At 39.4% G+C, this 25,111-nt stretch overlaps 1 protein-coding gene across 4 annotated transcripts in view; it reads right to left on the bottom strand.

The window, feature by feature from the left end:
• Window positions 1-25,111, bottom strand: part of ATXN7L1 (ataxin 7 like 1) — a 166,194-nt gene that overhangs the window by 106,998 nt on the left and 34,085 nt on the right. For 3 of the 4 annotated variants that reach the window (XR_004645242.1, XM_034766464.1, XM_034766486.1), the window contains exon 3: window positions 11,418-11,522. The exons of the other annotated variant lie outside the window; for it this stretch is intronic. Coding sequence is in view for 2 of the 3 variants with exons in the window: in XM_034766464.1 (XP_034622355.1) it covers window positions 11,418-11,522 (105 nt within the window). In the remaining variant the exon portion in view is untranslated. The remainder of the gene's footprint in view (window positions 1-11,417; window positions 11,523-25,111) is intronic. 4 annotated transcript variants of the gene reach the window in all.

Genomic DNA, 25,111 nt, shown 5'->3' on the forward strand with positions numbered 1-25,111 from the left:
TCTCTCCACTCACCATTGTATATTGTAGAAGTTTTGGTGACCGGGCACTGAGACGGTAGGTAGACCAGAATTCATACCTATGTTCTGTGGGAAATAAAATATATGGGTTGTAGTGCCACCATGCATTCCTGTTTCAATAGCACTCAGCATATGAACCAGGAAACAGAGTTTAGAAAACTGCCAAAAAAAATTCCAATTTCCAGATTTATATGCATGTAACATTTTCCTAGGAATTCAAGGGTAACTCGTGTGTGCAATGTACATTAGTGACTAATCCAAATACTGATTATATTTCCTGCAGAGCACTGTCAAATAAACTATCACCTGCACAGTTTGTCAGAGCAAGGACCAAATCTTTCTGTTGATCATATACAAGGTAAGTAAAAGGATGGAAGGACAAAGTACATTTGCTTTGAAGGAACTTAGCACCTCTGCATACAGTAGAAATAATGATCTCATACTTGGGTCTTTAGCAAACTCAAAATCAGGGTCAGATTCACCTTCTTTACAGTATGTTTCAATTTGATATCATGTTTTGATCTGGCTTGTTTTTTACTTGTATCTATTTATGCTTTTGGATTGCTCCCACAAGTCAGGAATTCACAAAATTATTAATAAAAAACCCAGCATAGTTCTGCTGTATGTTAAAAAGACATCTTGATGGATGTTGGCACCAGACCAGAGATGGGAAAACAAGTATCTTCCATTATCGCGCCATACATCAATACATCTATGCCCAGGTGATCCCAGTCCAGTTCATAGTGGACAAGTCCATACCACAAAAACCACTACGACTGGCAATTAATGGACATCCTTTTGGCAGTCTCAGCAGAAAGGCCAAGGATTGGAAAATAAACTCCTCATGATTCTCACCAGGCCGGTATGGTGGCACATTGGCAGAATCATGTTGAAAAGCTTGCATGTGCTATACCTGTTACGGCAATAAACACAAGGCTTCCGACTCCCATGATATAAATCCAACATCTTTCACAGCATTAAATTCACAATCCAAGTTTTAAAATATATTTTGTAAATCACTAATAAACAAATTAATGAAATACTTCCTTTTTATATCGGTGGTTCTACTAGTACTGTCACAAAAAAACAATCCACCAAGAGTTCTCAACATAATAATATGGGATATTATAGGGGTTCACATTTGCAGTCTCAAACAAAAGTGCTATTTGGACTACTTGTTGGAAATACAGTATGTGTGTATATATATTCCAAATAATTGATATCTGAAAGAATATATTTGGCATGTAAAACATAGCAAGTGATTAAATTTTAAACCAATGAAAACATGGATTTCAGTGGGATTCTGCCTTTAAAATTGAAGCTTGCACTGACTTTTGTAACATTATACACAACAACTAGATTAAAAGAACATTAAGTTTGCAAAGTCCAGCATTCAAAAGCTAGGAAATGCCAAAATTGAGATTGTCTGTGCAACCTTAATTTGGCCTACTTGTGTGTATGCATTATCTGAAATCAATCTTATAACGGGATGTGTTGTGCAACCTTAATAATAGGGGTGTCAACAGCCCTACCTATAATTCAATATTTGCCAGAGAATTTTTTTCTATTTCTCCAAAAGCAACAGTTATTCTGTCAAACAACAGTTGAAAGTATGATGCTCTAAACTCAGCCTGTAAATTATAATGTACAGGAGATTAAACTTAAACTTAATGCTACCCTTGAACTTCAACAGCCGAGTCCTATAAATGGATACTCCTTCAGAGAGAAATCCTTTTTGCCGGGTACTATTTAAAACTACATTTCTATTAAAAACCTTGCCCAAGACACAAATTACCAGGGATACCCATCTCCCACCCACGTAATTACTATGACGTAGAGTTCAAAATGCCCCATATTAGTTTAATGCAGATATTGATGGCTTGTGCAAGGCTTTCAAGATCACTTAAATCCTGCAGCCAGGCTATGCATGAATGGGGGGTTTTGAAGCAGGTGGCTTTTGGTTTATGCAGGCCTGCTTGGAGGGCTGAATAGGGACCAGCCAAAATAAGAGGTCACGCAATCTGGGATTTTGCAGATGTAGTGGTTCTAAACACCCTACACCTTTAGCTGGCATTCTAACCCCAGGCTAGAGCTGTGGGTGGGGGGCTTGCGCTGCAGCCCAATGCCTTGACCTCAGGCAAGAGCAGATTTCACCTTCTCAATCTTTCTCTCAGAGAGAAATTGCTTGTACAATTCCTAATTCAAAGTAAATGAAATGAAAAATAATGGGGAAAAAAACCAACAAAAAACAAAACACATGCACACCCCCCAAAAAAACCCTGTATGTACTAAATTATCCAGAATACATAAAGTTAAAAATTAATACACCCCAAAAAAAGTAAGGTTAGTGCATGCTCTTGGCAGCTGTTAACTAATTGTCAACCAACTCTGCCAGACTTGACATAAAGCAAGTGGAATGAGGCTAGTTTTTGTTATTTCAGTCTTGTGTGGAGTGAAAATCTAGCCTCAACATGACAATACAAAAAGAAAAAAATTGGCCTATGCTTAACATCTTTGTATTGCAAGTCTTGACAAGGTAATTAAATGATAATATGTATTAATGAAACACACCATGTAAGAATGAGAAACCATCAAACTTCCTTTTTCATCAAGGATACAAGCGCTTTTCTTTCCTTGACAAAGGTCATAATACACTGGACAAAATATTAACAATTACAGAAAACTGTAATTTCATAGTAGAGATGATACACTTGATAGATTTACTTTTTCAGAGTTTTGATGCTGTTTCTAACAAAATATGACACTGATAATATCAGAATGCTTATGAGAAACAAAAAATAGTTATGTTCTGGTTCATTGGCTCTCAAATGAATGTTTGCTAAGGCCGCCGTTTTGACAGTTAAAATACTATATTAGTGACAGCCTAGTGACGTGATCACTTAGAAGTGTCGTAAATAAAATAATTGTAAAGAATAATATGCAATTAATTAATTAATTAAAGGGCTATATCACAAAACAGTTGATTTTCCTGTTGAACAAAAAGTACTAAAGGTGTGACGAATTCACCATCTGAAAATGCTTTGTGATGCAACACAATGCAATAACTTGCCTTGAGTGTTGCCAGGTGGAATTCATCATTTTGGGGAAGAAAGTCCTTTAGTTTCTTTCGTTGTTGAAGCGTCTCACTTCTGATTTTACCCAAGAGCTTTTTATGGAAAAAAATGTCACTATAGTTTTTCTCTACTTCTGATTCATGAGTTTTATAATGACGGTGCCCAAGGTACGATTTCACCTGATGAAGTACTGTTTTACATATTGCACAAATCGTGATAGTTTCAGATGAATTTGGTTCCAACAAAACTAAATACTTGTCTTTCCACTCACTCTAAAACACCCAAAGAAGTGGGCTGTAGCCCACAAAAGCTTATGCTCAAATATATTTGTTAGTCTCTAAGGTGCCACAAGTACTCCTCCTCTTTTCCTCGTGTACATCACGGTTGAGATTTGCAGAAGGTGGTGCTGACAAGTCAGAGTTACCTATGTCACTCATGTTAGATTCAGTGTGAGATGGTCACTTCCATGCTTCCTTTTCAGCAGAAAGGTTTTGTATATCCATAATGGCACACAAAAAATGTGAAGCTGCTACTGTGGTTGGGGCTGCCCTGACTAGTGGGTTCCTCCTAGCTGGAACCCTTGGGGAGGCTTCTGGAGGCCACATACTCAGGCTGCTCCTTGGGCCTGTCCCTGGTCCCTGTGCTCCATGGTCCTCCATGTCCCTGCAACAGCTGCCACCTGTGCTCTCTCCTAGCTGGGCCCCTAAGTTCACTGCAGCGTGTACACCGTCCTGCACCTGCACTCCCTGGCTGACACTGTCCCGGAGTTGTTTCTGGGACTCAGCTCCCCAGCAGCAGTAGCAGCACCACCACCACCATGCAGTCTCTCCTGGACAGCATCTTCCCGCTTCTGCCTTGCTCCTTCCACTACAAGGTGATTATTTCAGAGCTGGTCAGGTGGCGCCTTAGTGAGTGACACTCCCCTTCAATGGAAGACAAGCCAGGAAACAATGAGGTCTGGCCAATCAGGGCATGCCAGAGCCCCCTTGACAATCAGCTGAAGGGGGTGGGGAGAGAAGGCAGGTTCCTTCCCACAGCCAGAGGCAGCAGCCCAATAAAGTATAATGAAATATCACCAGGCCCACTTTGGGCTTGGGCACTGCTTCAGGGAGCAGAGCCAGGGGCTGCAGCAAGGCGTTTGGAGAAGGGGCTCTGGGACCCCAGAAGTCATAGTGGATGCATTCAAGAGTCACTGTTCTAGTTCAATGTATGGAGAGTGAACCACTCCCCATTCATTTTACAGCTCAGCCTTCTTCCTCTGAATCACAGTTCATTAAATTCTACTGTACCACCATCACTCTGCAAATTAGCTAATCTTACATGCATTCAGAATATAATCTCTTTGAGGATATAAGTAATTATTTGAAAGGGAAAAAAGATTTTATATTCTAGACTACTGTAGGGTGTCCTAGATATTTTTAAAAAAATGTTTCTGTAGCAAAGAGATCAAATGAAAGATTATCCTCTACGCACCCCTTGTGAAAAACAGGTATGCCAACCCTAGCTTTCATAATTAGAGAGTGACAAATCAGGTGTGAATGATCTCCCTGGCTTGTCATTATACTCTTATATAATGAGAGTCTCTGCCCCTAATTAGAGGTATATGATAAAATGACCTTGCAGATAGGAAGCACAGAACAATAAAATCATACCACAGAAGTAAATAATGAAGAAGACCCTCTAGGTCATCTAGTCCATCTCTGCCAAAGCAGGACTGTTCTCCAGTGTACACTTACTAATATTTTGTCCTGCCTCGTTGTAATTAACTAAGTAATGGGACTTCCACCACTTCCCTGGAAACTACTTCCCAGCCTCCGATCTCACTGCTGGAAAGCTTTTCTTGATAGTCTGCCTGCCTAAATTTTGCTTTCTTAAATGTCAGTTTAACAACTCCTAAATATGCCACCATTTATTAGCCTAAACATTTCATGTTCATCTTTGGTGTTTACAGTCTACAAATATATTTGTATTTATATATTATTTAGATTCATACAAAGGTTAAAAGGGGCACCTATCCAGAGTTTAGCCAAGCAAAATATATTTACCGTAACTCAATCTTTCCTCAAATCAGTCCCCACAACTCCCTAAAAAGTTTTGTTGCTCTTCTCTGAGCATCCGCCAGTTAATCAATACATTTATGATAACAAGCTTCTTAGTATTTCCAGGGGCAGTCATACCCGAGGTGTAGTTACTACTCCATAGCATACAACTTCAGATAGCTTTACACCTCATTTTCCCCCAGCGTTCTCATCCAAAATCTTTCATTACACTGCTTTCTAAGTTTCTCCCTCCAATTGAATATCTATGCTTCAATTTAGTTTTTCCTCACATGTTATTAGCTGGTTTCTCTTCCAAGTTGAGGCTAATTTTATTTTCTGCCCATCTCCCTTTAGGGATAGGGTATTCTTGCAGTTGCAGCAAAGGATTGAAGTGCACGAGAGCTGCACTCTGTCTGGAGCTATGCAACAGGCTTCCTGTGCAATCTTGGGCACGTCACCTTACCTCTCTGTCCCTCAGTTTCCGTAAAGTGCTTTGAAATCTTTGAATGGAAGGCACTATAGATCTGTAAACTATTACCATCTACAGATTTAATTTGCTAGTAGTTCCTTCTTCTAGACCACTGCTAACCCAAACTGAGCCCTGCAGTATCCACATCTCCATAAACATGATACTTCACCATTTATCACCACACTAAGTTCCTTCAGTCAGTTTTGAATGTAAGATTTTGAGACATATCATAAAATTTCCTAAATTCCAGTAATTTTATATCTACCACTTTCCCCTCATTCACTAAGTTTGTTTTATCATAAAAAAGTCATCAAATTGGTCTGACAAGTTCTATTCTTTTTATAAACCTATTCTGCTTGTTGTTCATGGCTCCACTGCCACCTCTTAAGAGAGATTTTCATTTAAAAGAGAAAGACTAACTTACAGGGCTGTTATTGCTAGGATCATCATTTCATTGTTTTTGATAATTGGAACTACATTTATTTCTCTTTAATTTTCTATTACAACCCCAGTTTTCGATTATTTAAAACCGGCTGAGGACTGTAAAGAAAAGGGGGAAGAGAGAGAAAGACAACTAGTGGAAACTGCAAGAATCCAATCTTATTTAATAAGGGGCAAATGAACAGGATTCCAGTTAATGAAAGTCATGTGGACAAACCTCTCACACTGTGGAATACTAGCTCAAAAAAATCTTCTACAAAAACAGATGTCTAGAAAGAGAGTGCATTGAGGACATGACGCCCACCCACCCACCACCACAAGGAGTACTGTGTTGCCCCCAGGTGTGTTCCAAGATGCCACTAAGGCCAGCATATAATAGCCAAGATGTCAGTATCAAATGTCTGTCTTCCATATGGTAAAGTGCACTGAACTACATTACCAGTCTCACAACTAGCTGACATCATTTAAAACTACTTTATGCAGAAGTAGCCACAACTATATGCTTGTAACACTGGATATTCATGCATATAATGTACACAGATTAAATAGTTTTAAAAGTCTAAAGCTGGGTAACTCAGTGCAATAGTACAACATATTCGTTATTTAGTACAACAGCATTTACGAGCAGACAACAGGCTCAATGCCTGGATTGACGGCACATTCTGACTGATAGGATGCCACTTGCAAATGGTTTCAGAGCAAAACTGGCATGAACCTCAGTACCTGGAATACTGAAACTGAAGAGCAACCCAAGCAAAAATGTATTTCAATTATGTAGCTATATAAGCTATTATGCATTTGTCAATAAAAGCAAAGTCTATATTTTGTTTCAGTTATGCTTTAGTTTCACACACACATTCTCTCATCCAGATAGTACTTTCCTCTCCATTACCTCCACATCATGGTCTGCTGCAATCCCTAACCCCCGCAACTATGACTCCCCCGATATTTAGTTTTTAAAATTATATTAAAGAGGGAAAATAGCAGAAACACAAGACAAGAAAAAACCTGGTGAGAACCCCAAGCTTCACTCTGTTTCTCTGTCAGTAGTAAAAGGCAAATCCTACAGTAAGTGGCAATAAGAACACAGAAAACTGTAACAGAGCCTCCTAAAGAAATCCAAAAATAGAAGAGAAAACTGAACACCTTAACTATAACTGGCCTTGCCTTTTTCAATCTCTGAACCTAACATTATAATAATGCCTTTAAACTATTTATTTGAAAACAACAGTGTAGTTACCAACATTTAAAAAAACAAAAATAAAAACCTTTTCACTAAGATTTTTAAATAAAAATGCAAAATTGAGTATTTTTCAGGTGAGTTTTTCCACCACATGAAAAACAGAGGGTTCTCCCAGTCGATCACATTACAATAATCTAAAATTACAATTAAAAAAATTAATGAAAATAATAAAATAAATAATAATAAAAAAATGCTCAAATGAATCTACAGATTAGAAAATTAGTAATGCAAAATACCTAATAAAATTCAGGGTTTAAATTATACAGATGTCCTACAGTTAGTGTGGAGGAGGAGAAAGGAGAAAAAAGGCAAAAATTACAAACCAGTGTTCTGCTGGTTTTTTTTCCTGCATACCTAAGAAAGACAATAATAGTGGCCTCTATGGTGATTTGTTTTCCCCTTTCTCTGCCTCCTTCACACCTTTACAGCTGTAACTCATGACATGCAAGACCCTATGTTTTAAACTCACTTGAACAGTGTAAAGTATCCTCATATCCTCCTAGTGAGGTGTTCAGTGTCTCTGAATTCAGACAGAATAGAACAGGACACACTGCTACACACTGCAACTGAACATATTTGATTCAGCAAATTAGTTCCAAGGCTTTCCAGAACTCAAAATAAAGTAATATTGAAAAAGGGTAAATATTTACAACACCAGAGCAGACCAATGGCCCATCTATTTCAATTTCCTGTTTGCCAGTGGCCAGTATCAGATACTTCAGAGGAAAGTGTAAACCCCCACATAATGGACAATTCTGCAATGACATGCCCTTCGGAAAAGACTCTTCCTAGCCCCAAGTAGTTAGTAGATGCCTTCTGTCTAATCACATGAGATTTTTATAAATCAATTTCATCCTAGCTAGTGTAAATGCATATCTAACATAACTCCAACCCTTTTTTGAATCTTACTAAACTACTGGCCTCAATAACATCCTGTGGTAATGAGTGCTACTTGTTAATTATGCCTTGTATAAAAGTGTACTTTTATCAGTTTTAAATTTGTTTTAAATTTTCTTAGATTTTAATATATTTTTTATATGGATGACCTGGGGCTCCCAACTGCCTTTCTCTATGCCACTCATTATATATACTTCTATCACACCACCTCTTATGTGTCTCCTCTCTAAACAAACTAGTCCTAATAGTTTTAGTCTCTTCTCACATGGAAACCTTCACATTCATCTATGTATCTGTTGCCCTTCTATGGGCCTGTTCTACAATATTTCATTTATATCCTTCTTCAGATGGAGTGTCCAGAATCAAGTATAGTATTCTACGTGAGGGCACACTGGAAAGTTAGACAGTGATATAATATGTTCAAATAGTGTCATTCCTTCTTATAATGGAGTTAAACAAACATTTTGTTGCTTTTTTAGATCATTGCCACACACTAAGTGGAAGTTTTTATTGAGCTATGCATAGTGATACATAGTTCTTTTCTCATGAGTGATAACTTATTAGGACCCAAAGTGCACCATGAGCTCAAAATTACCCCTTTCAATGAGCATTACCTTGCACATATCTACAGTGAATTTCATGTGCCATCATGTTGTCTAATTGCCTAGCTTTAGGTCTCTTTGGAATTTCTTATTCTCTAGTTAATTTATCTAAATAATTGTGTCATCTGCAAATTCTGCCAACTTCACATCATTGTCTTGATGATTAATAAACTAAACACTGATATTAGTTATGGAATCTTGAGGCTTCCCACTGTTAACCTTCTTACATGTTTAAAATTGGCCATGTTTCCTGATATTTATCTTCAGTCTCGGAGACCGTTTTTAATCTATGAAACAACTTAACCAGTCATTTTGTGACTTGATTTCTTAACTTCTTGCGAGGGACTATATTAAACTCTCTTAAAAATCATCAAATTAGGAAATAATGAGAACCTACAGAGATACTATCCAAGCACCTCAAAACAGTAAACTTTGCCTGTTACCTATCTGTAAAATGGGGATAATACGTCTTTACATCACAGGGCTATTGCAAGGATGACAGTCATTTTAAGAGATTTACCCACAGATGCACAGGAAGTCTGTGCCAGAGATATGAATCAATATATCCAGAGTCCCAATTTTGTCCTTAACCACAAGACCATCCTTACTTCGTTAACTATTTTGCTGACTGTCTTAAATCATTCAAAAAGAATCAGGCAAAAAACCCTTTATATAAGCTATGCTGCTTTGTGTCTACCTTACCATACAAGGTGTTTTATAATTTTTTTTGTTATATACCTATAACAGTACTATACCTAGTACTGAAGAAAGGCTTAAAAGTCTGTAGTTCCCAGGGGCATGCCTAGCACCTTTTTAAAAGAAAAGTAGATTAGCTAACTTTCTGTCTTCAAGTATAGTATGTGATTTTAATTATATATACTTTTTTTGTTACCAGCTCAGCCATTCCATTCTTAAGTTCCTTCAGAATTCTGACCTTAGCGACTTGTTGCTTTTTAAATGATCATTTTGTTCCAGCACCTTTTGTCCGCTCAGTTTCTTACAGTGACTCATCTTTATCCACAAAGAATAGGGCTGGGTAGGTATTCAAAATTCCTCTACAGTGACTACAGAGGCAAAAACTAATTAGCTTCTCAGCAATGTCCTTAACTACATGGGGTTTCTCTCTTTTACTCCATGGTAGTCTAGCAGATCTACTGACCTTCTTTGGAGGCTTCCTGTTTCTGACATACTTGAAGAATTCCTTGTTGTTTGCTGATTAGCTTTGGCTATTAGCCGTTAAAATTCCCTCTTGATCCCCCTAATTTCCATTTTACAATTTACCTGTCATAGTTTACTTTCCTTGTTACTGAATTCACCATGCTGTATTTCCATGTGACAGATACCCTTCAGACATGAATAAAATCCGGTTCGTGACCCATGCATCTAGGTTTTGAATTTTCACATGATGTTGGTACTGGAGCCCCAAGATCCTCATGTTTTCAGATCTCGTCCTTTTCACAAGATACTCAATGTGGCATTCATTTATTATGCTTTGTTTCACAATTCTTTTGGTAAGAACCTACCATGCTTATCTGTGGCACCTAACTGCCTGCAACATGACTTCAGTTGCTTCCAGTTGGTCTTACACAGATGGATTTCTGTAGTTAACTTTTAGTAAGTGCTCCTCCAAAGTGGAGGTAGTATTTTTACATTTCCTGTTCTACAGTTCTGCTGCAGAAGTCCACTTACTGAATCGCTTCCTGCATACAAGATTGAACAATACAAAGGATCTATGAACTCTGTTTACGACAGAAAAAAGTAAAAACTGACTGGGTTACCTTCAGTTTTGCTTTCTGATGCATTTTCACCTATCCTCCTTCAGTATTAGCTAGTTTTCATTGTTCTGCAATCCTCTCTCAAAAACTAACTTAAGTTGAAGTTTCAGAGGAAAATGTATGAAGCTTTCAGGAATTCATAGAAAGCTCATCAGCTTAGTGTCCTGGCCAAGCCCGGCCACAACCCGCCACTGCCTTTTATTTGTATAAATCAAAACAATGGACAAATAATAAACTATAGACTAGAACTTGGGGTGAAGATTTGCAGGAAATGCCCAAAAGCAGCTTGCTAAAGCGAAATAAAAAATGCTTTTCAAACAAAATGAGCTCTGATTTCAGATATCAAAATAAGGATACATTTTGTAATCTTACCATTAGCAGGCTAATTTAGAAAAAAGTATTTGCACATTTCTACAACTCCTGGTATTATTAAAGCTTTTGTTGTATACACGCAACTTGCAACAGATCAACCTTCATTTCAAACTTCCTAAATATAAATCCTTGAGACCTTTCCTTCTGTGTTCTGGTTACAAGTGACCCAACTGCCCAACTTTGACAGAGACCACTTCAAGGTTACATCAAAATAGTTTTGATCTAGTTAGTATCTAGTTACAGGTATTATCTAATTTGTTATAATAGGTTCAATTTGAGAAGCCTAGCTTCTGGGATAATTATTTTAACTTTCCCTATAAGAAACTCATAGCTGCTTTCAGGCATTTGTGACGTTCTGCACTGAAAACAGACATGATGACAAGAGGATTACCTTTGCAATGCCTCTGTCATGATTGTACGCAATGATTCTTATAAGAACCATACACTGATCTGGCACTGTAATCCAGGAATGAAAATTTTCACTTACCGCAGTGCGACTGGAAAACCTGTGGCTTGACTACCTGATTGCAGATATTGCACACTACTAGATAGAAATCGTCATGAGCTGGATAATGGCCAAATAAGTGCATATCTGTGGGAAAGTTAAAAAATATATACAAGTATTAGAAGTTATGCGTTAAGAGTATATTTAAAAGAAATTAAAGATACTGTAGGATTACTAGTATTATAGTTGTAAAAACAAAAACTACGTAATATTCTCTGTAAGGAGAGTGTTGGTGGTATGTTATCAAAATAAATCTTTGCCAGCTCTAATTTCTAAGATCCTTTATTTAAGCTGCGGACAGAACATCTTATTCTGACAATCAGAATACAAGAAGAAGCACCCCTGTCTAAATACTTATTGGAAATAAATGTAATACTGAACAAAGCACTCAAGAACACATTGTAAGGAACAGTCCTGCATTGGGAAAGGACTCACAAAATGAAATATTTATAGGTCTTTCCCATCTCTAATTTCTGTTATTATTTCAGCAAACAAGGAGCATGAGTTCTGCAGCAGCTAATGACTTAAGAGCTTGGCTCTCTGTGGACTATTAGCAGATTCTACTTTTTAAGAATTAGAGATAGGACTCAGGAGCCAAGGATCTCCACAGTAGCATTCTCCATTGACCAACTGGGAAACTCCATTAAATCTATCAGTGTTAGGTAAATGAGGCCCTTTGTTTTCAGTTTTACTGATTTTTACTGAAAAATTCCCAGCTTTTACAAAAGCTACTATTTTTACCGATTTTCACCCAAATTTGTACTGCTCAAGTACATGAAAATATTGCTTATGTTAAGACAATCCAATACATTACATTAGGTAGACACGGTTATGTTAATAATAAATTAGTCTAAGTGTAAATGCGAGGCTGTCAGTTAAAGTAAGAAAAAGTACTGGAAGAGATACACACATGCACATGCAGGTGTACATACTGTTAATGAGCAATCCATGAAATAAACCACAGCACTAAATTACTTACTACTCTTACTTTTCTCTATTTGTGGCTTTTTTCTCTCTTCTCCAACCCCCAACACTAACCTCAATATTTACCCAGAGAACTGTGCATCCATTTTCACCCATTTTTAAAAATTGTTGTATCAAACACTGAGAACTTTCTGAAGTTTAAAAAAACAACAACTGAAAATGAAAGGCCTCGTAGGTAGGTAATGGTAAATTCTTTTGGGCAAACAATAAATGCACTGCTGGACTGTCAAATGCCTCTCTGAGTATCAACAATGTCAACTGTGGTCCATGCTACCCCTCAGGACAGATTCATGACTTATTCAAAGATCTCACATGATGGTGCCTTAGCACTACTTACTGCATCTGAAAGATCTACTTGAAAGCTTGTAAATGCTGCTTCTGTGCCTTAAAAGGTAGCTTTCAATTCAGCACTGCTTTGCCATTTAAAAGACAAATTCCATTTACGTTTAATTTTAATTAAACATTAACAAAACCTTCTAGTGCAGGACCACCACAAAAATTACATGGCTCTGAAACACTCAAAAACCAGCTGAGAATGACAAACAGATGAATGTTTAAATATCAATTCTCTAATATACTTGTGACCTGTCTGCAAGTCTTATAACTTAGCTACTTGTTTGAATAAAGATTTTTCAGTGCGTGAATTAATGTATTACCAAAGTTGTTTCATTGTTTCTTGATAATGGTAGTGCCAGAATGGTATGTTTTCGTTAAAAATCGTGCCATGTTCCGCACTGCCCTGTGGGAAAGCCCACAGTCTGATGCCTAGGACTAATATCACTTTTCAGGTCGAAAGGGCTGGGAGCGTGTATTTTCAGTCTCTCAGAGAGCAAGGGATGGAGCAGAGCAGAGCAGTCTCTCCATGATTCAATAAAGGAGCAGTGCTAGTGGACTTTAAAAGACCCTGATTCAACTATGGTTGGCCAGAACCAGACCCCCCTCAGTGATAGACAATATAAATCAAGAAGAGATACTAAAGGCCAGGATGTGGAGGAAAGCAAAAGCCCCAATCTATACTGCTATTACAAAGTCACGAGATCTGGTTCCAACATGGTCAAAGGTTATAGTTCAGATGAAACCTAACCGTGGCCCCTTAACCATTCTAAAGCCTTATACTTTCCAAGGTTTTAGCCTTGTTACTGGGACACAGTTAGGCCCTGTCCACACTATAAATAAACCATGTTGTGATTTAACCCCCGAACTAGTTACAGTTTTAGTGCAGAGGGGACCAACATTGCATACTAAGCCCTGTTCCTGTTCACAGCTATTCGTTTTACTGGTTGATAAAAGAACAATTCGGCAGGCCATTTTATTTTAATCTCACATCTAATACAGTTATATAATTTTAAGAACGCTGGAGGCCATTCCTTCTGCTTTAGCCTGAGGTTGAAGTTTAGCAATGCTAAAGCCAGGGTTTTGCTACTGATTCTCCATTTGTAGATTCCCACTGTCAGAACCTTGTAACTCCATGATAAGGATTCCCTCACCAGTCTGAAACTTGGCACAAGCTCCCAGCTCAAGAATCATCCATTGCATTACATTTATGAAATGTTTCAGCCTCGTTATAAAGTTTATAAGAGTTTTGAAAAAAAAAATTATTATTACTCTTGCATCGCCTCTCCAAGCTCATCATTAGAAGCAAGCTCCCAACACACCAGGATACGCTAATTCAAAGCGGTACCAGACCCTGCCAGAGCAACTGATTCAAAACCTGCAGACATATCTCCACTGCTACAACAATCAACACCCTCCACAACACAGCTTTCAAGCTCCATATGTCCTTCACATGCCTATCACAATATGTGGTGTACCTCATCTATTGCACTAAATATCCGAATAGCAAGTATGTGGGTGAAACCAGACAGTCACTACGCTCTCAAATGAACTCACACAGGAAAATGATAAAAGACAAAAACATCATCTGTGAGTGAACACTTTTCAAAAAGCGTTCACTCTATATCTGACCTATGAGTCCTCATCCTCAACGTCTGAGAGTCCGAGAGCTTCAATTCATAACTTTGCTAGACATTAAAAATCATGGACTGAATAGAGGCACTGGATTTATGGCCTATTACAACAATCTATAACCCACTAATGACCCCCTGCCCGCCTCCTTTCCCCCTTATGTCTGGAGTGGTGTTAATGGGCCACTTCACCTTCCACGATCCCTTGAAATGTATGTTAACTACTTGTGCTAAACACACTGTTCCACCTTGTATTGAGCTGTGACACTCCGATTGAATTTCCCAGACCTAAAGAAGAGCTCTGTTTAAGCTCGAAAGTTTGTGTGTCTCACCAACGGAAGTTGGTCCAATAAAAGATATTACCTCATCCACCCTGTCTCTCTAATATCCTGGGACCAACACGGCAACAACAACACTACATACTTTAAAAAACAGATACACACACATAGAGAGACTTATCACTTGGCAAATAAAAAGGTATAGATAATATTTAAGAGTTATATTTTGTCACTGTTCTAAATTCTTTAAGCTTTTTTAAGCCTCAGAATACATCCTGTATACTAGGCCTTCAAAACTTGCCCAGTTCTGGGACCTATGTTAGTAGAAGTCCAACTGTGAGAAATACTAAAAAACAGAAGGAGTTAATATTCCAAGAATCTATCCAAGGACATGATAGAATTAGAAACCAGGCCAGGTCACAGTTATCAGAGAAGCAATTGCATCTCCACCACACACAATATTGGGGAGGCAAAATGGGGAATGAGGGGACTATTAATAGTACATTGCACCAATAGCAGTTTTTGTAGTATTGAGATGGCAAAAGTGGAGAAAAGGGTGAAATGAGTTGCACAGAAAGTGCAGAGGAAAGAGACAGAAAAGTCCTATGCCTCCTATGGCACCAAAGGGGGGAAATGTGCTTGACAAACATTGAATGTTTTCAGTGTTGGTATAGCTGAGTTGGTCCCAGGATATTAGAGAGACAGGGTGGATGAGGTGAGATCTTCTATTGGACCAACTTCTGTTGGTGAAAGAGACACGTTTTTTACGCTTACATAGAGCTCTTTTTCAGGTCTGGGAAAGGTACTCAAAGTGTATTAGGTCCAATAGAAGATGATACCTCACCCACCTTGTGTCTCAAACGTTTTTAAACACAGATGTAGCTTGCATAGTTTGGTGGTCTAGTGTGAACAGGAATTTTCTTTTTTCAATGTAAATAACCATGTTTGCCATAAATAACCATGTGTCAGGGACTACAGGTCTTGACCTCTGGTCCACAGTAAGTTCCAATTTGCTATCCAGTGACCTGTTAGCAGATGACAGAATAGAAGCTGAACTCTGACAGAGGACACCAGGCCTGGAATCTGATTGGCAGAATGCTGGCAGTCCTGATTGAGTCACTACTTTTTTTATAAACCCAGCACAGGAACAGGAAGTTGTCCATGCAACTGGGATCACCCTGCGTCAGACTGTTTCCCCTTCAATACCTGCTCCTTCTACTTGCTACTGATCTCCTGGTAACCTGACTCTGACTGTCTCCTGACACCTGACTCTTGGTTTTGTCCTCTGATTTACCTAGGATTCTGACCTCCTGGTATCTGACCTGGCCTAATTCCTGATTCCTGTTCTGACTATGCAGTCAGACCACCCATGCCCCGGTTGTGACACCACGATTGCCAAAAATCAGGCTATTTCTTTGATGAATAAAAGCACTTGGCCATTGTCTTTGTCTGGAACAAGACTGCAGCCTTCCATTTCCTTCTGGCAGCTGGTTGGCCAAGCTTGCAAAAGCCTTACACTCATCTCAATGACAAAAACTTTTGAACACTGCATCTAATCAATTCCAAATGTTCGGGGAAAGTTCTTGGCATCAGTGGCCAGAACTCTATTGACTTCTGAGAAAAATTGGAAAACTGAGATGGGAAAAATGGGGGTTAACTGGAGTCCCATGCCATCTTGTTAGTATAGACACAGCTTCAAGCACTTCTACAGTCCTCTGTAGATCAAACAGCTGGCTGATGGCCCCTCAGCATAACAATACCCCATCTCCTCTCTGCCTGTCCTCCCACTAGAGTTTATCATGTTGACACCCAGAATGATGTCTCTCTCAGACAAAAAATAATAATAATAATAATAATAATAATGGGGGGAAAGGGGTCATGGAAAGTGGGGAATGGGGGCATGCACACCAAGCTCCTAGTGGGGGATGGGACAGGATTGGAGGACCCTAGTATGGGGAGGAGGAGGAGAAAGGGGGCCATGCAGAGTCCCTTGCATAGAAGGGAGGTATGAAAGGGGGTGCACAGAGAACCCCTGTCATGGAGGAAAATGGCAGAGGGGGGAATGGGGACAGAAAGAACCCCCAGCATGGGGGGGGGGGAGATTGGGGTACCCTGGTAGGGGAGGAGGCAGACATGGGAGTCACAAAGAACCCCTGGCATGAGGAGATTAGGAATCACAGTGAGTCTCTCAGAGGAAGATGGACACAGGGAGCTTGTGGGGGGGAATGGAGGGATGCAAGGAGCCACTGGTACGTGCAATCAGCTCAGCCCACACAAGCTATGAAGTGCACAATCCTCTAGCGTGTATGCTCTTAGCAGCCAATGAGCAGGTTGGGAGTCTTTCAATGAATGCAGTGTCATCCATTTTCATACCAGAGTTCACAGCCTTCGAATAGGAGGTCTTCAATTGTTGTCTGAACTTCCTTTGAGATGCCTAAAGACTAGCCAGGAAGCTCTCCTCATGGCAATAGAAATTGCCATGGATCTTACTATGGTATTGGAGACATCTAGAGTGGCCTGAAAGGATGATCTGGCTCCCAGCTGCCCCTCAAATTACTGATTATTGGATGCACTTCCAACTGTGGCTTGACCGGTGCCTAAGAGATACTCAGTACCGTCGCAGTGGTGGTAGCCATCATCATAGTGGAGACGTTCAGGACCTAAGATAGCAATGATGACTCTAGCTCAGCTTATATGTAGAGATCTCTCAGTACTGTGAATTATCTTATTACTGAGACACATGGTGCCACAAAAGCAGAGCAGGAGATTACAGTATCAGAGCAGAGAGTGCCAAAGTGATCATGTCACTGTTGACAGTGTACCAGAGGCAGTTAGACCCACTTCCCAAGATGGTGTTGAAGACCAAGTACCATGCGCCCTCAGGGCTCCAACAGCACCCAATTCGGGCCATTAAGTCCACATAGACTAGGATTGGTGAAGCAGTTTAAATCTTTTTGCTTGGGTCAGCTGAAGGGGATCTACCCCTCTATTTCCCAGAGGAGCACAGCTCCTTTCTATCACTAGCCAAAGCTCTTCTCAGGACAGGGGCGCCATTTCAGATTCCGGGAGGGGGGTGAAGGGGGGAGGTGGAGACACAACTTGAACTGTGATTCCTGAGGCTACTTAGGCACTTTAAAACTCTAATTTTTTGGAAGCTAACTTAGCAATTAACTGACAAGAGCCCTGTATCTAATGCCTTTATTAAAAAGAAAGAAAATTTAATAAATATTAGACCCACTCAGCTCTAACAACATGTTCTGACATCTTATGGCAAGTCACTTAAAGGATACTGGTTAGCTTTACAATTTTAATGTATATTCTTACTTTATTACTAACTCTGTGGAGAGAGAGACCCCGTCAGGACCCCTGGGTTCTATCCCAGTTCTGGGAGGAGAGCGGGGTCTAGTGGGTTACAGCGGGGAGCAGATATATCTGGGTTCTATATAAGAACATCAGAATGGCCATACTGGGTAAGACCAATGGTCCATCTAGCCCAGTATCCTGTCTTTCAACAGTGGCCAATGCCAGGTGCTCCAGGGGGAATGAACAGAACAGGTAATCATCAAGTTGCTCTGTTGCCCAATCCCAGCTTCTGATAAACAGAGGCGAGGGACATGCAGAACATGGTGTTGGATCCCTGCCCACCCTGGCTAATAGCCATTGCTGGACCTATCCTCCATGAACTTATCTAGTTCTTATTGGAACCCTGTTATAGTTTTGGCCTTCACAACATCCCCTAGCAAAGAGTTCCACAAGTTGACTGTGAAGAAATACATTTTTTTGTTTGTTTTAAATCTGATACCTATTAATTTCATTTGGTGACCCCCTAGTTCTTGTGTTATGTGAAGAAGAAAATAATATTTCCTTATTCAATTTTTCCACACCATTCATGATTTTATAGACCTCTATCATATCCACCCTTAGTCATCTCTTTTCCAAGCTGAAAAGTCCCAGTCTTTTTAATCTCTCCTCATACAGAAGGTGCTCTATACCACTAATCATTTCTGTTGCCTTCTCTGTACCTTTTCCAAATCCAATATATCTTTTTGATACGGGATGACCAAGTCGGCACACACTTTTCAATATGTTGGCATACCATGGATTTATATAGCGGCAATATAATATTTTTCCTCTTATCTATCCCTTTCCTAATAATTTCCAATATTCTGTTAGCTTTTTAATTGCCACTGCACATTGAGCAGATATTTTCAGAGAACTATCCAGAATGATAAATGAATAAAGTTCTCTTTATTGACAGGTTCAGCTAATTTAGACCCCCATCATTTTGTATGTATAGTCGGGATTATATTTTGCCAAGTGCATTACTTTGCATTTATCAACACTGAATTTCTTCTGCCATTGTGTTGCCCAGTCACCCAGTTTTGTGAGATCCCTTTGTAACTCTTCGCAGTCTGCCTTAGACTTAATTATCTTGAGTAATTTTGTATCATCTGCAAATTTTACAACCTCACTGTGTACACCTTTTCCCAGATCATTTATGAATATAAATGGGGCTAGGGTGAGTAGACCTCCCCTACAAAACTGGAGGGGGGCGCTAAAGCCCTCCCCTGACCCCTCTAAATGGCACCCCTGTCTCAGGAATCTAACTGCCCTATCACATCTGCAACCAGGGCCATCACAGATGACAGACTTGGGAGCCAGCTGTTGATCTGGAGCTCAGGGCACTTCTGAACTCAGATTGAGCTGGTACAGGAAGGTCTCGCTTGCCTAGGTACAAGTCAAGCCACAAAGAGCTATCCAAAAGTCTGATGTCAGCCTTTCTAGCTTTCTGGTTCTTTTAGAAAAGACCTACAGATGGAACATTTATTGGGGATATGCCCCAACTTAGGAGGGGGAGAGGTAAAAGAGAAAGAAAATTATGCATTTCCTGTATTCCCCCTGGCCTGTGGCTTCCCTAAGGTAGATCTGCTCCCTGCCCCCAACCCTACTTTTAATAGTTCAGAGAAAGCACATGAAATACAGCCACTCCTTCAGAGAGAAAAAATGGGGAATCATGTCTGCTAACTCTTCTGACAACATGGATAGGCTCAACCAACCAAAGAACCAGGGCAATCACCTTGCTAAACTTATCTAACCAGTTGTACCTAAACCAGTCCAACTCAAAACTTAAAAAAAAAAAGCACAAACATTTGTCACAATATATTTTCAGACATCTTAATGAGAACAAAAATATTTGCACAAATTTTAACTCAAGAAATACAAACGTCTATAAAATTGCCTCCACTGTCAAACTCAAAAACGAGCATATTTTGATAAACAACATTTCTTGTTACAAATACTTTGTCCAAATCTAGTTGTCATACGGTAAACCTTTCACATACTAATGTACCTTTATCATCTGATAATTTACCACAATTGCCGTAGAACATATTTATATAGGACCACAGCCTGTGTTTGAAAACTAAATATTTGAGTAATAGCATGTAATATTGTCCGACATTATATGATTATGTGTCATACCCATGTGAGTGTGGGAAAAGGAAGAGGGGCGAAGGGATGGTAAAAGTTGACTGTAGAAATCCTGACTTCTATAGAATAAAGTCATAAGATCAATATTTCTATTAACATACTTTATTGCATTTTTCAGAGAATAAGCCTTACTGTACTAGGGAATTCTTGTGTTTATAGTTTTTATATTAGTAACATTTGTAAACAATAAGATAGCTGTATCCATAACATGATCCAATTTTGCCAGACTTTATTTTAGTAACGGATGCATTAAAAAAAACAGAAATCACAGAAAACAAAGAAAATATGTTGCCTTTGCAGAGTGTGGCACGAACATTCAAAGGCTACTGCAGATGTCAGATATAATTTTTAACTTTCCATCATAATACACATAGAAAGTAAGGATTACTTGTAGTAACAATCAAGGTCAAATGACTTATATGAAGTTCCTTCTCTACATGTAGAGCACACTATACATAATCAGTTACATCTAAGTGTATAGAAAAACTCAGGAAAGGAATGTTCCCTCCACTGCAGAGCTAAGGTGATCACAGCACCAAGGACCTCACAATGCTGACTGTTAGAGAAGTTGTATTTTATTATATAGGAATCATGCTCCCCTATTAATTGTAAACATACATTCCACCTTATGTAATAATTGCTCCGCTGAACATTTAGTAAAATTATATACTAAAAATTAATTTTGGTCATGTTTAATAAGTCAGTGTTGAAGTGAAACTTGTTTAGATTGACAAAAATGTCGCACTGATAGGTACACTGAAAAACATTCATCAACCTGGACCCTCAGCTCAAGTTATAGATTTGAAAAACTCTAGGGCTAGAAATTTGTTAGATATATTCTCTCCCACTCTAGCTCAATGACAGTGAAAGAGAAAACCTCTTTCACTACATAAGATCACTTTTACAAAAATCTAATCTGAGTGGTTTGAGAGGTGAATTGAAACCTGAAACCGAAACACAATACAAAGGCAACTGCGCTGTTATGCAAGCATGTTTAGCTGCTCCCTTATGTTAGAAATAAGTGTCCACTCCTTCCATCTAATATAAGTTTTATTACAAGTAACAATTCTCCTTTTGTGAAAAGAGGTGAAGTTGCATCAGTAGTTAGTTGATATTGGTTTCATATTATTCTTGAAAATGCCAGATCCTATATGAATTTTCAGGGACTGGACAACTATAAAGATTAAATGTTAATCACCTTGTTACCAAAACCACACATTTTTATGAACTGAGTAAAATTAAACTGAGTAAAACTCTTCTGTGCAGATGCTGCAGGTTCGCACTAAAAAGTTCCTACTTCTCAATAATTTGCCGCTGTTTGAAGAGGACTAAGTTAATGAGATCTAGGAACATTTTAGTTCATGCCCACAGCACCCACACAAGGGGATTACAGGGCAGCACTTTGGTGTGCGCCACTATTCACACCTTTGTAGTCTGAACTGCGGAGCAGTGTAAACGGGTTCTAAGTCCCAAAAAGAGAAGAAATTTGGATACACAAGAGATATAGTATCAAGGTAATTCAAATTGTGAAATGTTAGCTCTGCCAAGTGACAAGTCAATGGGTGTGATTGTCAAAAGTGCTTATTTGATTTGGAAATTCAAGTCCCAGCAAAAGTCAATATGATTTGTGGTTCTAAGTCGTTTAGGTGGCTAGTGCTTTTGAAAATCCCATCCTAGGTGAGCTAAACAAGGTAAAGCAAGCTTGAAGTCACTAGTGTAGAAATCAAGGAAACAAAATTATATGAATTAGACCAAGTTGTTCTTCTTCAGGTAAGAGACTGGGTATTCATACAGCACCTAGTTCAGCTGATCCCCAGTCCTGATTGGGACCCTTTGGATGCTAACATAATACAAATAAATCAAAGCACCAAAGACAATGCAAGTTAACACACAAGTAGTTAAGGAGAAGAAAGCAGAGGGCAAATGACTTTTCAACAAAGGCACTGAGGGCTGGTCTACATTAGAAAATCAGATCGACCCAGCTACAGTTGTTACACCTCTGAGGAATGAAGATAAACTGACCGAAAACCCAGTGTAGACAGTGCTAGGTCGATGAATTGTTCCATCGACCTAGCTACTGCATGTCAGGAGCTACTAGTGACAGGAGAACCCCTCCTGTCAAGTGTAGATGTAAACCAAGGCTACGTCTACACTAGAAACTTCAAAGCGCTCCCACAGGAGTGCGTGAGCGCTGGGAGAGAGCTCTCCCAGGGCTCCAGGTAATCCACCTCCACAAGGGGAATAGCTCCGAGTGCTGGGAGCACGGCTCCCAGCGCTGAGAGCCTGTCCACACTAGCGCTTTAAAGCGCTCAAACTTGCTGTGATCAGGGGGGTGACAAGCCCTAAGAAGCCAAAGATAGAACAGTGACCAAGGAGAGTGGAAGGGAACCACCAGAAAGAAAGAAGCAGCAAGTAATCTTCACCAGTAGATTACAGCCTGGGTGGTGACACCTGTGACTCATAAATAACCGAGAATGCTATGCTGCCTCCCAGGTGCTATGGCTAATTAAATCAATTTAGGGTGTTGGAGATATTAAATAATGTTGGGAATTTCCCATTAATTACAGTTTACACAGAAACCGATATCAACACTGACTGAAGGTTTAATTATTGCACTGCCTGACTGGGAATGGCTAGACATACTTGTGAAGAGTATCCAAGGTGGGAGTGGATTGATCTTCTCAGAGACCCTACCATAGGGGTAGTCAATAGGCAGACCGCGGGCCAAATCCAGACTGCCAGCTTCTTTAGAATGGACCCCAAAAATCTTTTTATTTACTTATTATTATTATTATTATTATTATTTAATTTCCTCTGGAGTCTGGGCCTTGACTATACCTTGACAAAGAAATTTGGACCTTGACAAAATTTTTTTTAACTACCTGTGCCCTACCAGTTCCAAGTGCTAGCAAAGCAAGGAAAATTCTGGTACTGGACTCAGTGGTGTAAAGAGACATATTTGGATTCACAGCCCTAGAATGCCTTCTGTGATAAGAACCTGTTTGAATCTGAATTGGTTTGGATCAAACTGAACAACTAATCAATCATTTAAGTAACTTTTTTTTCCTGAAATGTCCAAGTTTTTTTTAAATTAAAAAATATCTGAAAAGGTGTTTTTCCTCCAGAATTCTAAAGGCCTATTGGATTACAAATGGTGCATGTACATTTCAAAATCTGGAACGATTTGGCTCCAACTTCCAGTACCACACATACCTTAGGAGGGCCGCAAGAGATTCTCAAAGATGCACATCTTTAGGATGCATCCTGAACACCTAATAAAGACAATGGGAACTCCTCCCCTCAACTCCTTCACATCTTAAAAGATCTAGAGGCTGAAGCAATAACTAAAAGCACATTTTCCCTCACTGAATTTTAAGGAATTTTAGTACTCACTTATTTTATCCTAGGAGTTTACCAACAACATAACTTGTGCAGGTGTCCAAAAGTGCATAAGAGGGAGATCATCTACTTATGGAGGCCTTACTTCACCATTTGAACTCCTTACAGGGTAAGAGAGCCCTCCCACCAACCTTTTTACATTTTAAATGGTCTGAAGTCCAGACCATTCCTCCAGCCCAAGATGTCCCTGTCTTTTTGCAGCTATGCATCTGACTAGATTTTTCACTAGGCAGCTAAGTTAGCTCCATAACTCTTGTGCACTGAAGCCTTCCTCAGCTCAACACTCTACCATCTTACTATATGTATACTCAATTAATGATTTGCAAAGGCATTTAAATTGATCTAATCAAACCAAGATTCTTCTGGAACACTGAAAGGTGCTCCTCCTGACTATTTCCTTGCCAACTACAATTTTCTACTATTTCATTTTCATTTGTAGGGCAGATTTAAAAAAAAAAAAATTCTTTTACCTATGGGCTCAATTCAAGCCTAAAAAATTCAGCATAAAGTCTTGAACAATTCAGTAAGGTGCAGGTGACTTAATTTGAAACTGTTGTGTAACCTTCACTTTAAGGGAGTTTAATTTTAAGTCTTAAGGAGCTGCTGCACCTATTATAATGTGTTGCATACCAGACTCTCAGATTGTGGGTGGGACCTGAAACTTGTCTTTGTTTACAACTTTAAAGATAAAATGCCTGCGTCTTTCTTTCAGAATTCCTTTACGCTTGCTCCAGCTCCAACTACAGTCTTCCCATGCTCCCAGCAAGGCTGCCAGGAATCAGGAGGGTTCCCTCTGCCATGATTCCTTCCATTGTACCAACACTAACCAAATTGATCATATCTTCTCTGCTTTCAATGCTTCTTATTCTAATGTCCAGCTGTGTTGAGTTGCAAAAGAAGAGGTGGAGGCAGCAGCCACCTTAGGGTTGTGATGGCACAGAGGTGACGGAAGCAGAGGCTCAAGGGAATGGGAAGATGAGCTGAGAAAGATGGGAGAATACAAGGGGAGTAATGGGATGCAGGAACATAATGGATGAGATTGCTCCAGGTTTCATCTCAATCCATCCTGAAGGCTCATGGCTCCCACAACTCTCCTGTCCAGGCTGACCCAGGTTCTCCATCTGCCTTTAACCCCACCCTCTTCCTCCACATTGTCCCAAGCTTGCATGTTTAATTGAAATCTCTCAAAGAAGGGTTATGCTTTAGTTGATCTATGTGAATACTGTTTCTAGTATATGTGCTAAGGATGGGGTCTCAGCTCATCTGCTCTGAGCCAAGTGGGTGGGATGGAATATAAAGAAGGGGTGGCAAACACACTTGGACAAGATGGCTGGATTGTATGTTTAGGGTATAGAACTGTAGACTTCATAACCCCCTCTATATATACACATTAACTTCCAATGATGTGAGTGGGCGGTTTGCACAGAAATTAATGGGAGAATACCGTATTTACATAGTAACTAAACTTATTATTTACTCTGTATCTTATTGTCACATAGTAAGAAAATCTGCTTCCTTTTTGGCCACTGCTACTTCTGCCCTTTGTTTCTCTTCTTTCCCC

The sequence above is a fragment of the Trachemys scripta genome, chromosome 1 (genome assembly GCF_013100865.1).
Source record: "Trachemys scripta elegans isolate TJP31775 chromosome 1, CAS_Tse_1.0, whole genome shotgun sequence".
Taxonomy (NCBI): Eukaryota; Metazoa; Chordata; order Testudines; family Emydidae; genus Trachemys; species Trachemys scripta.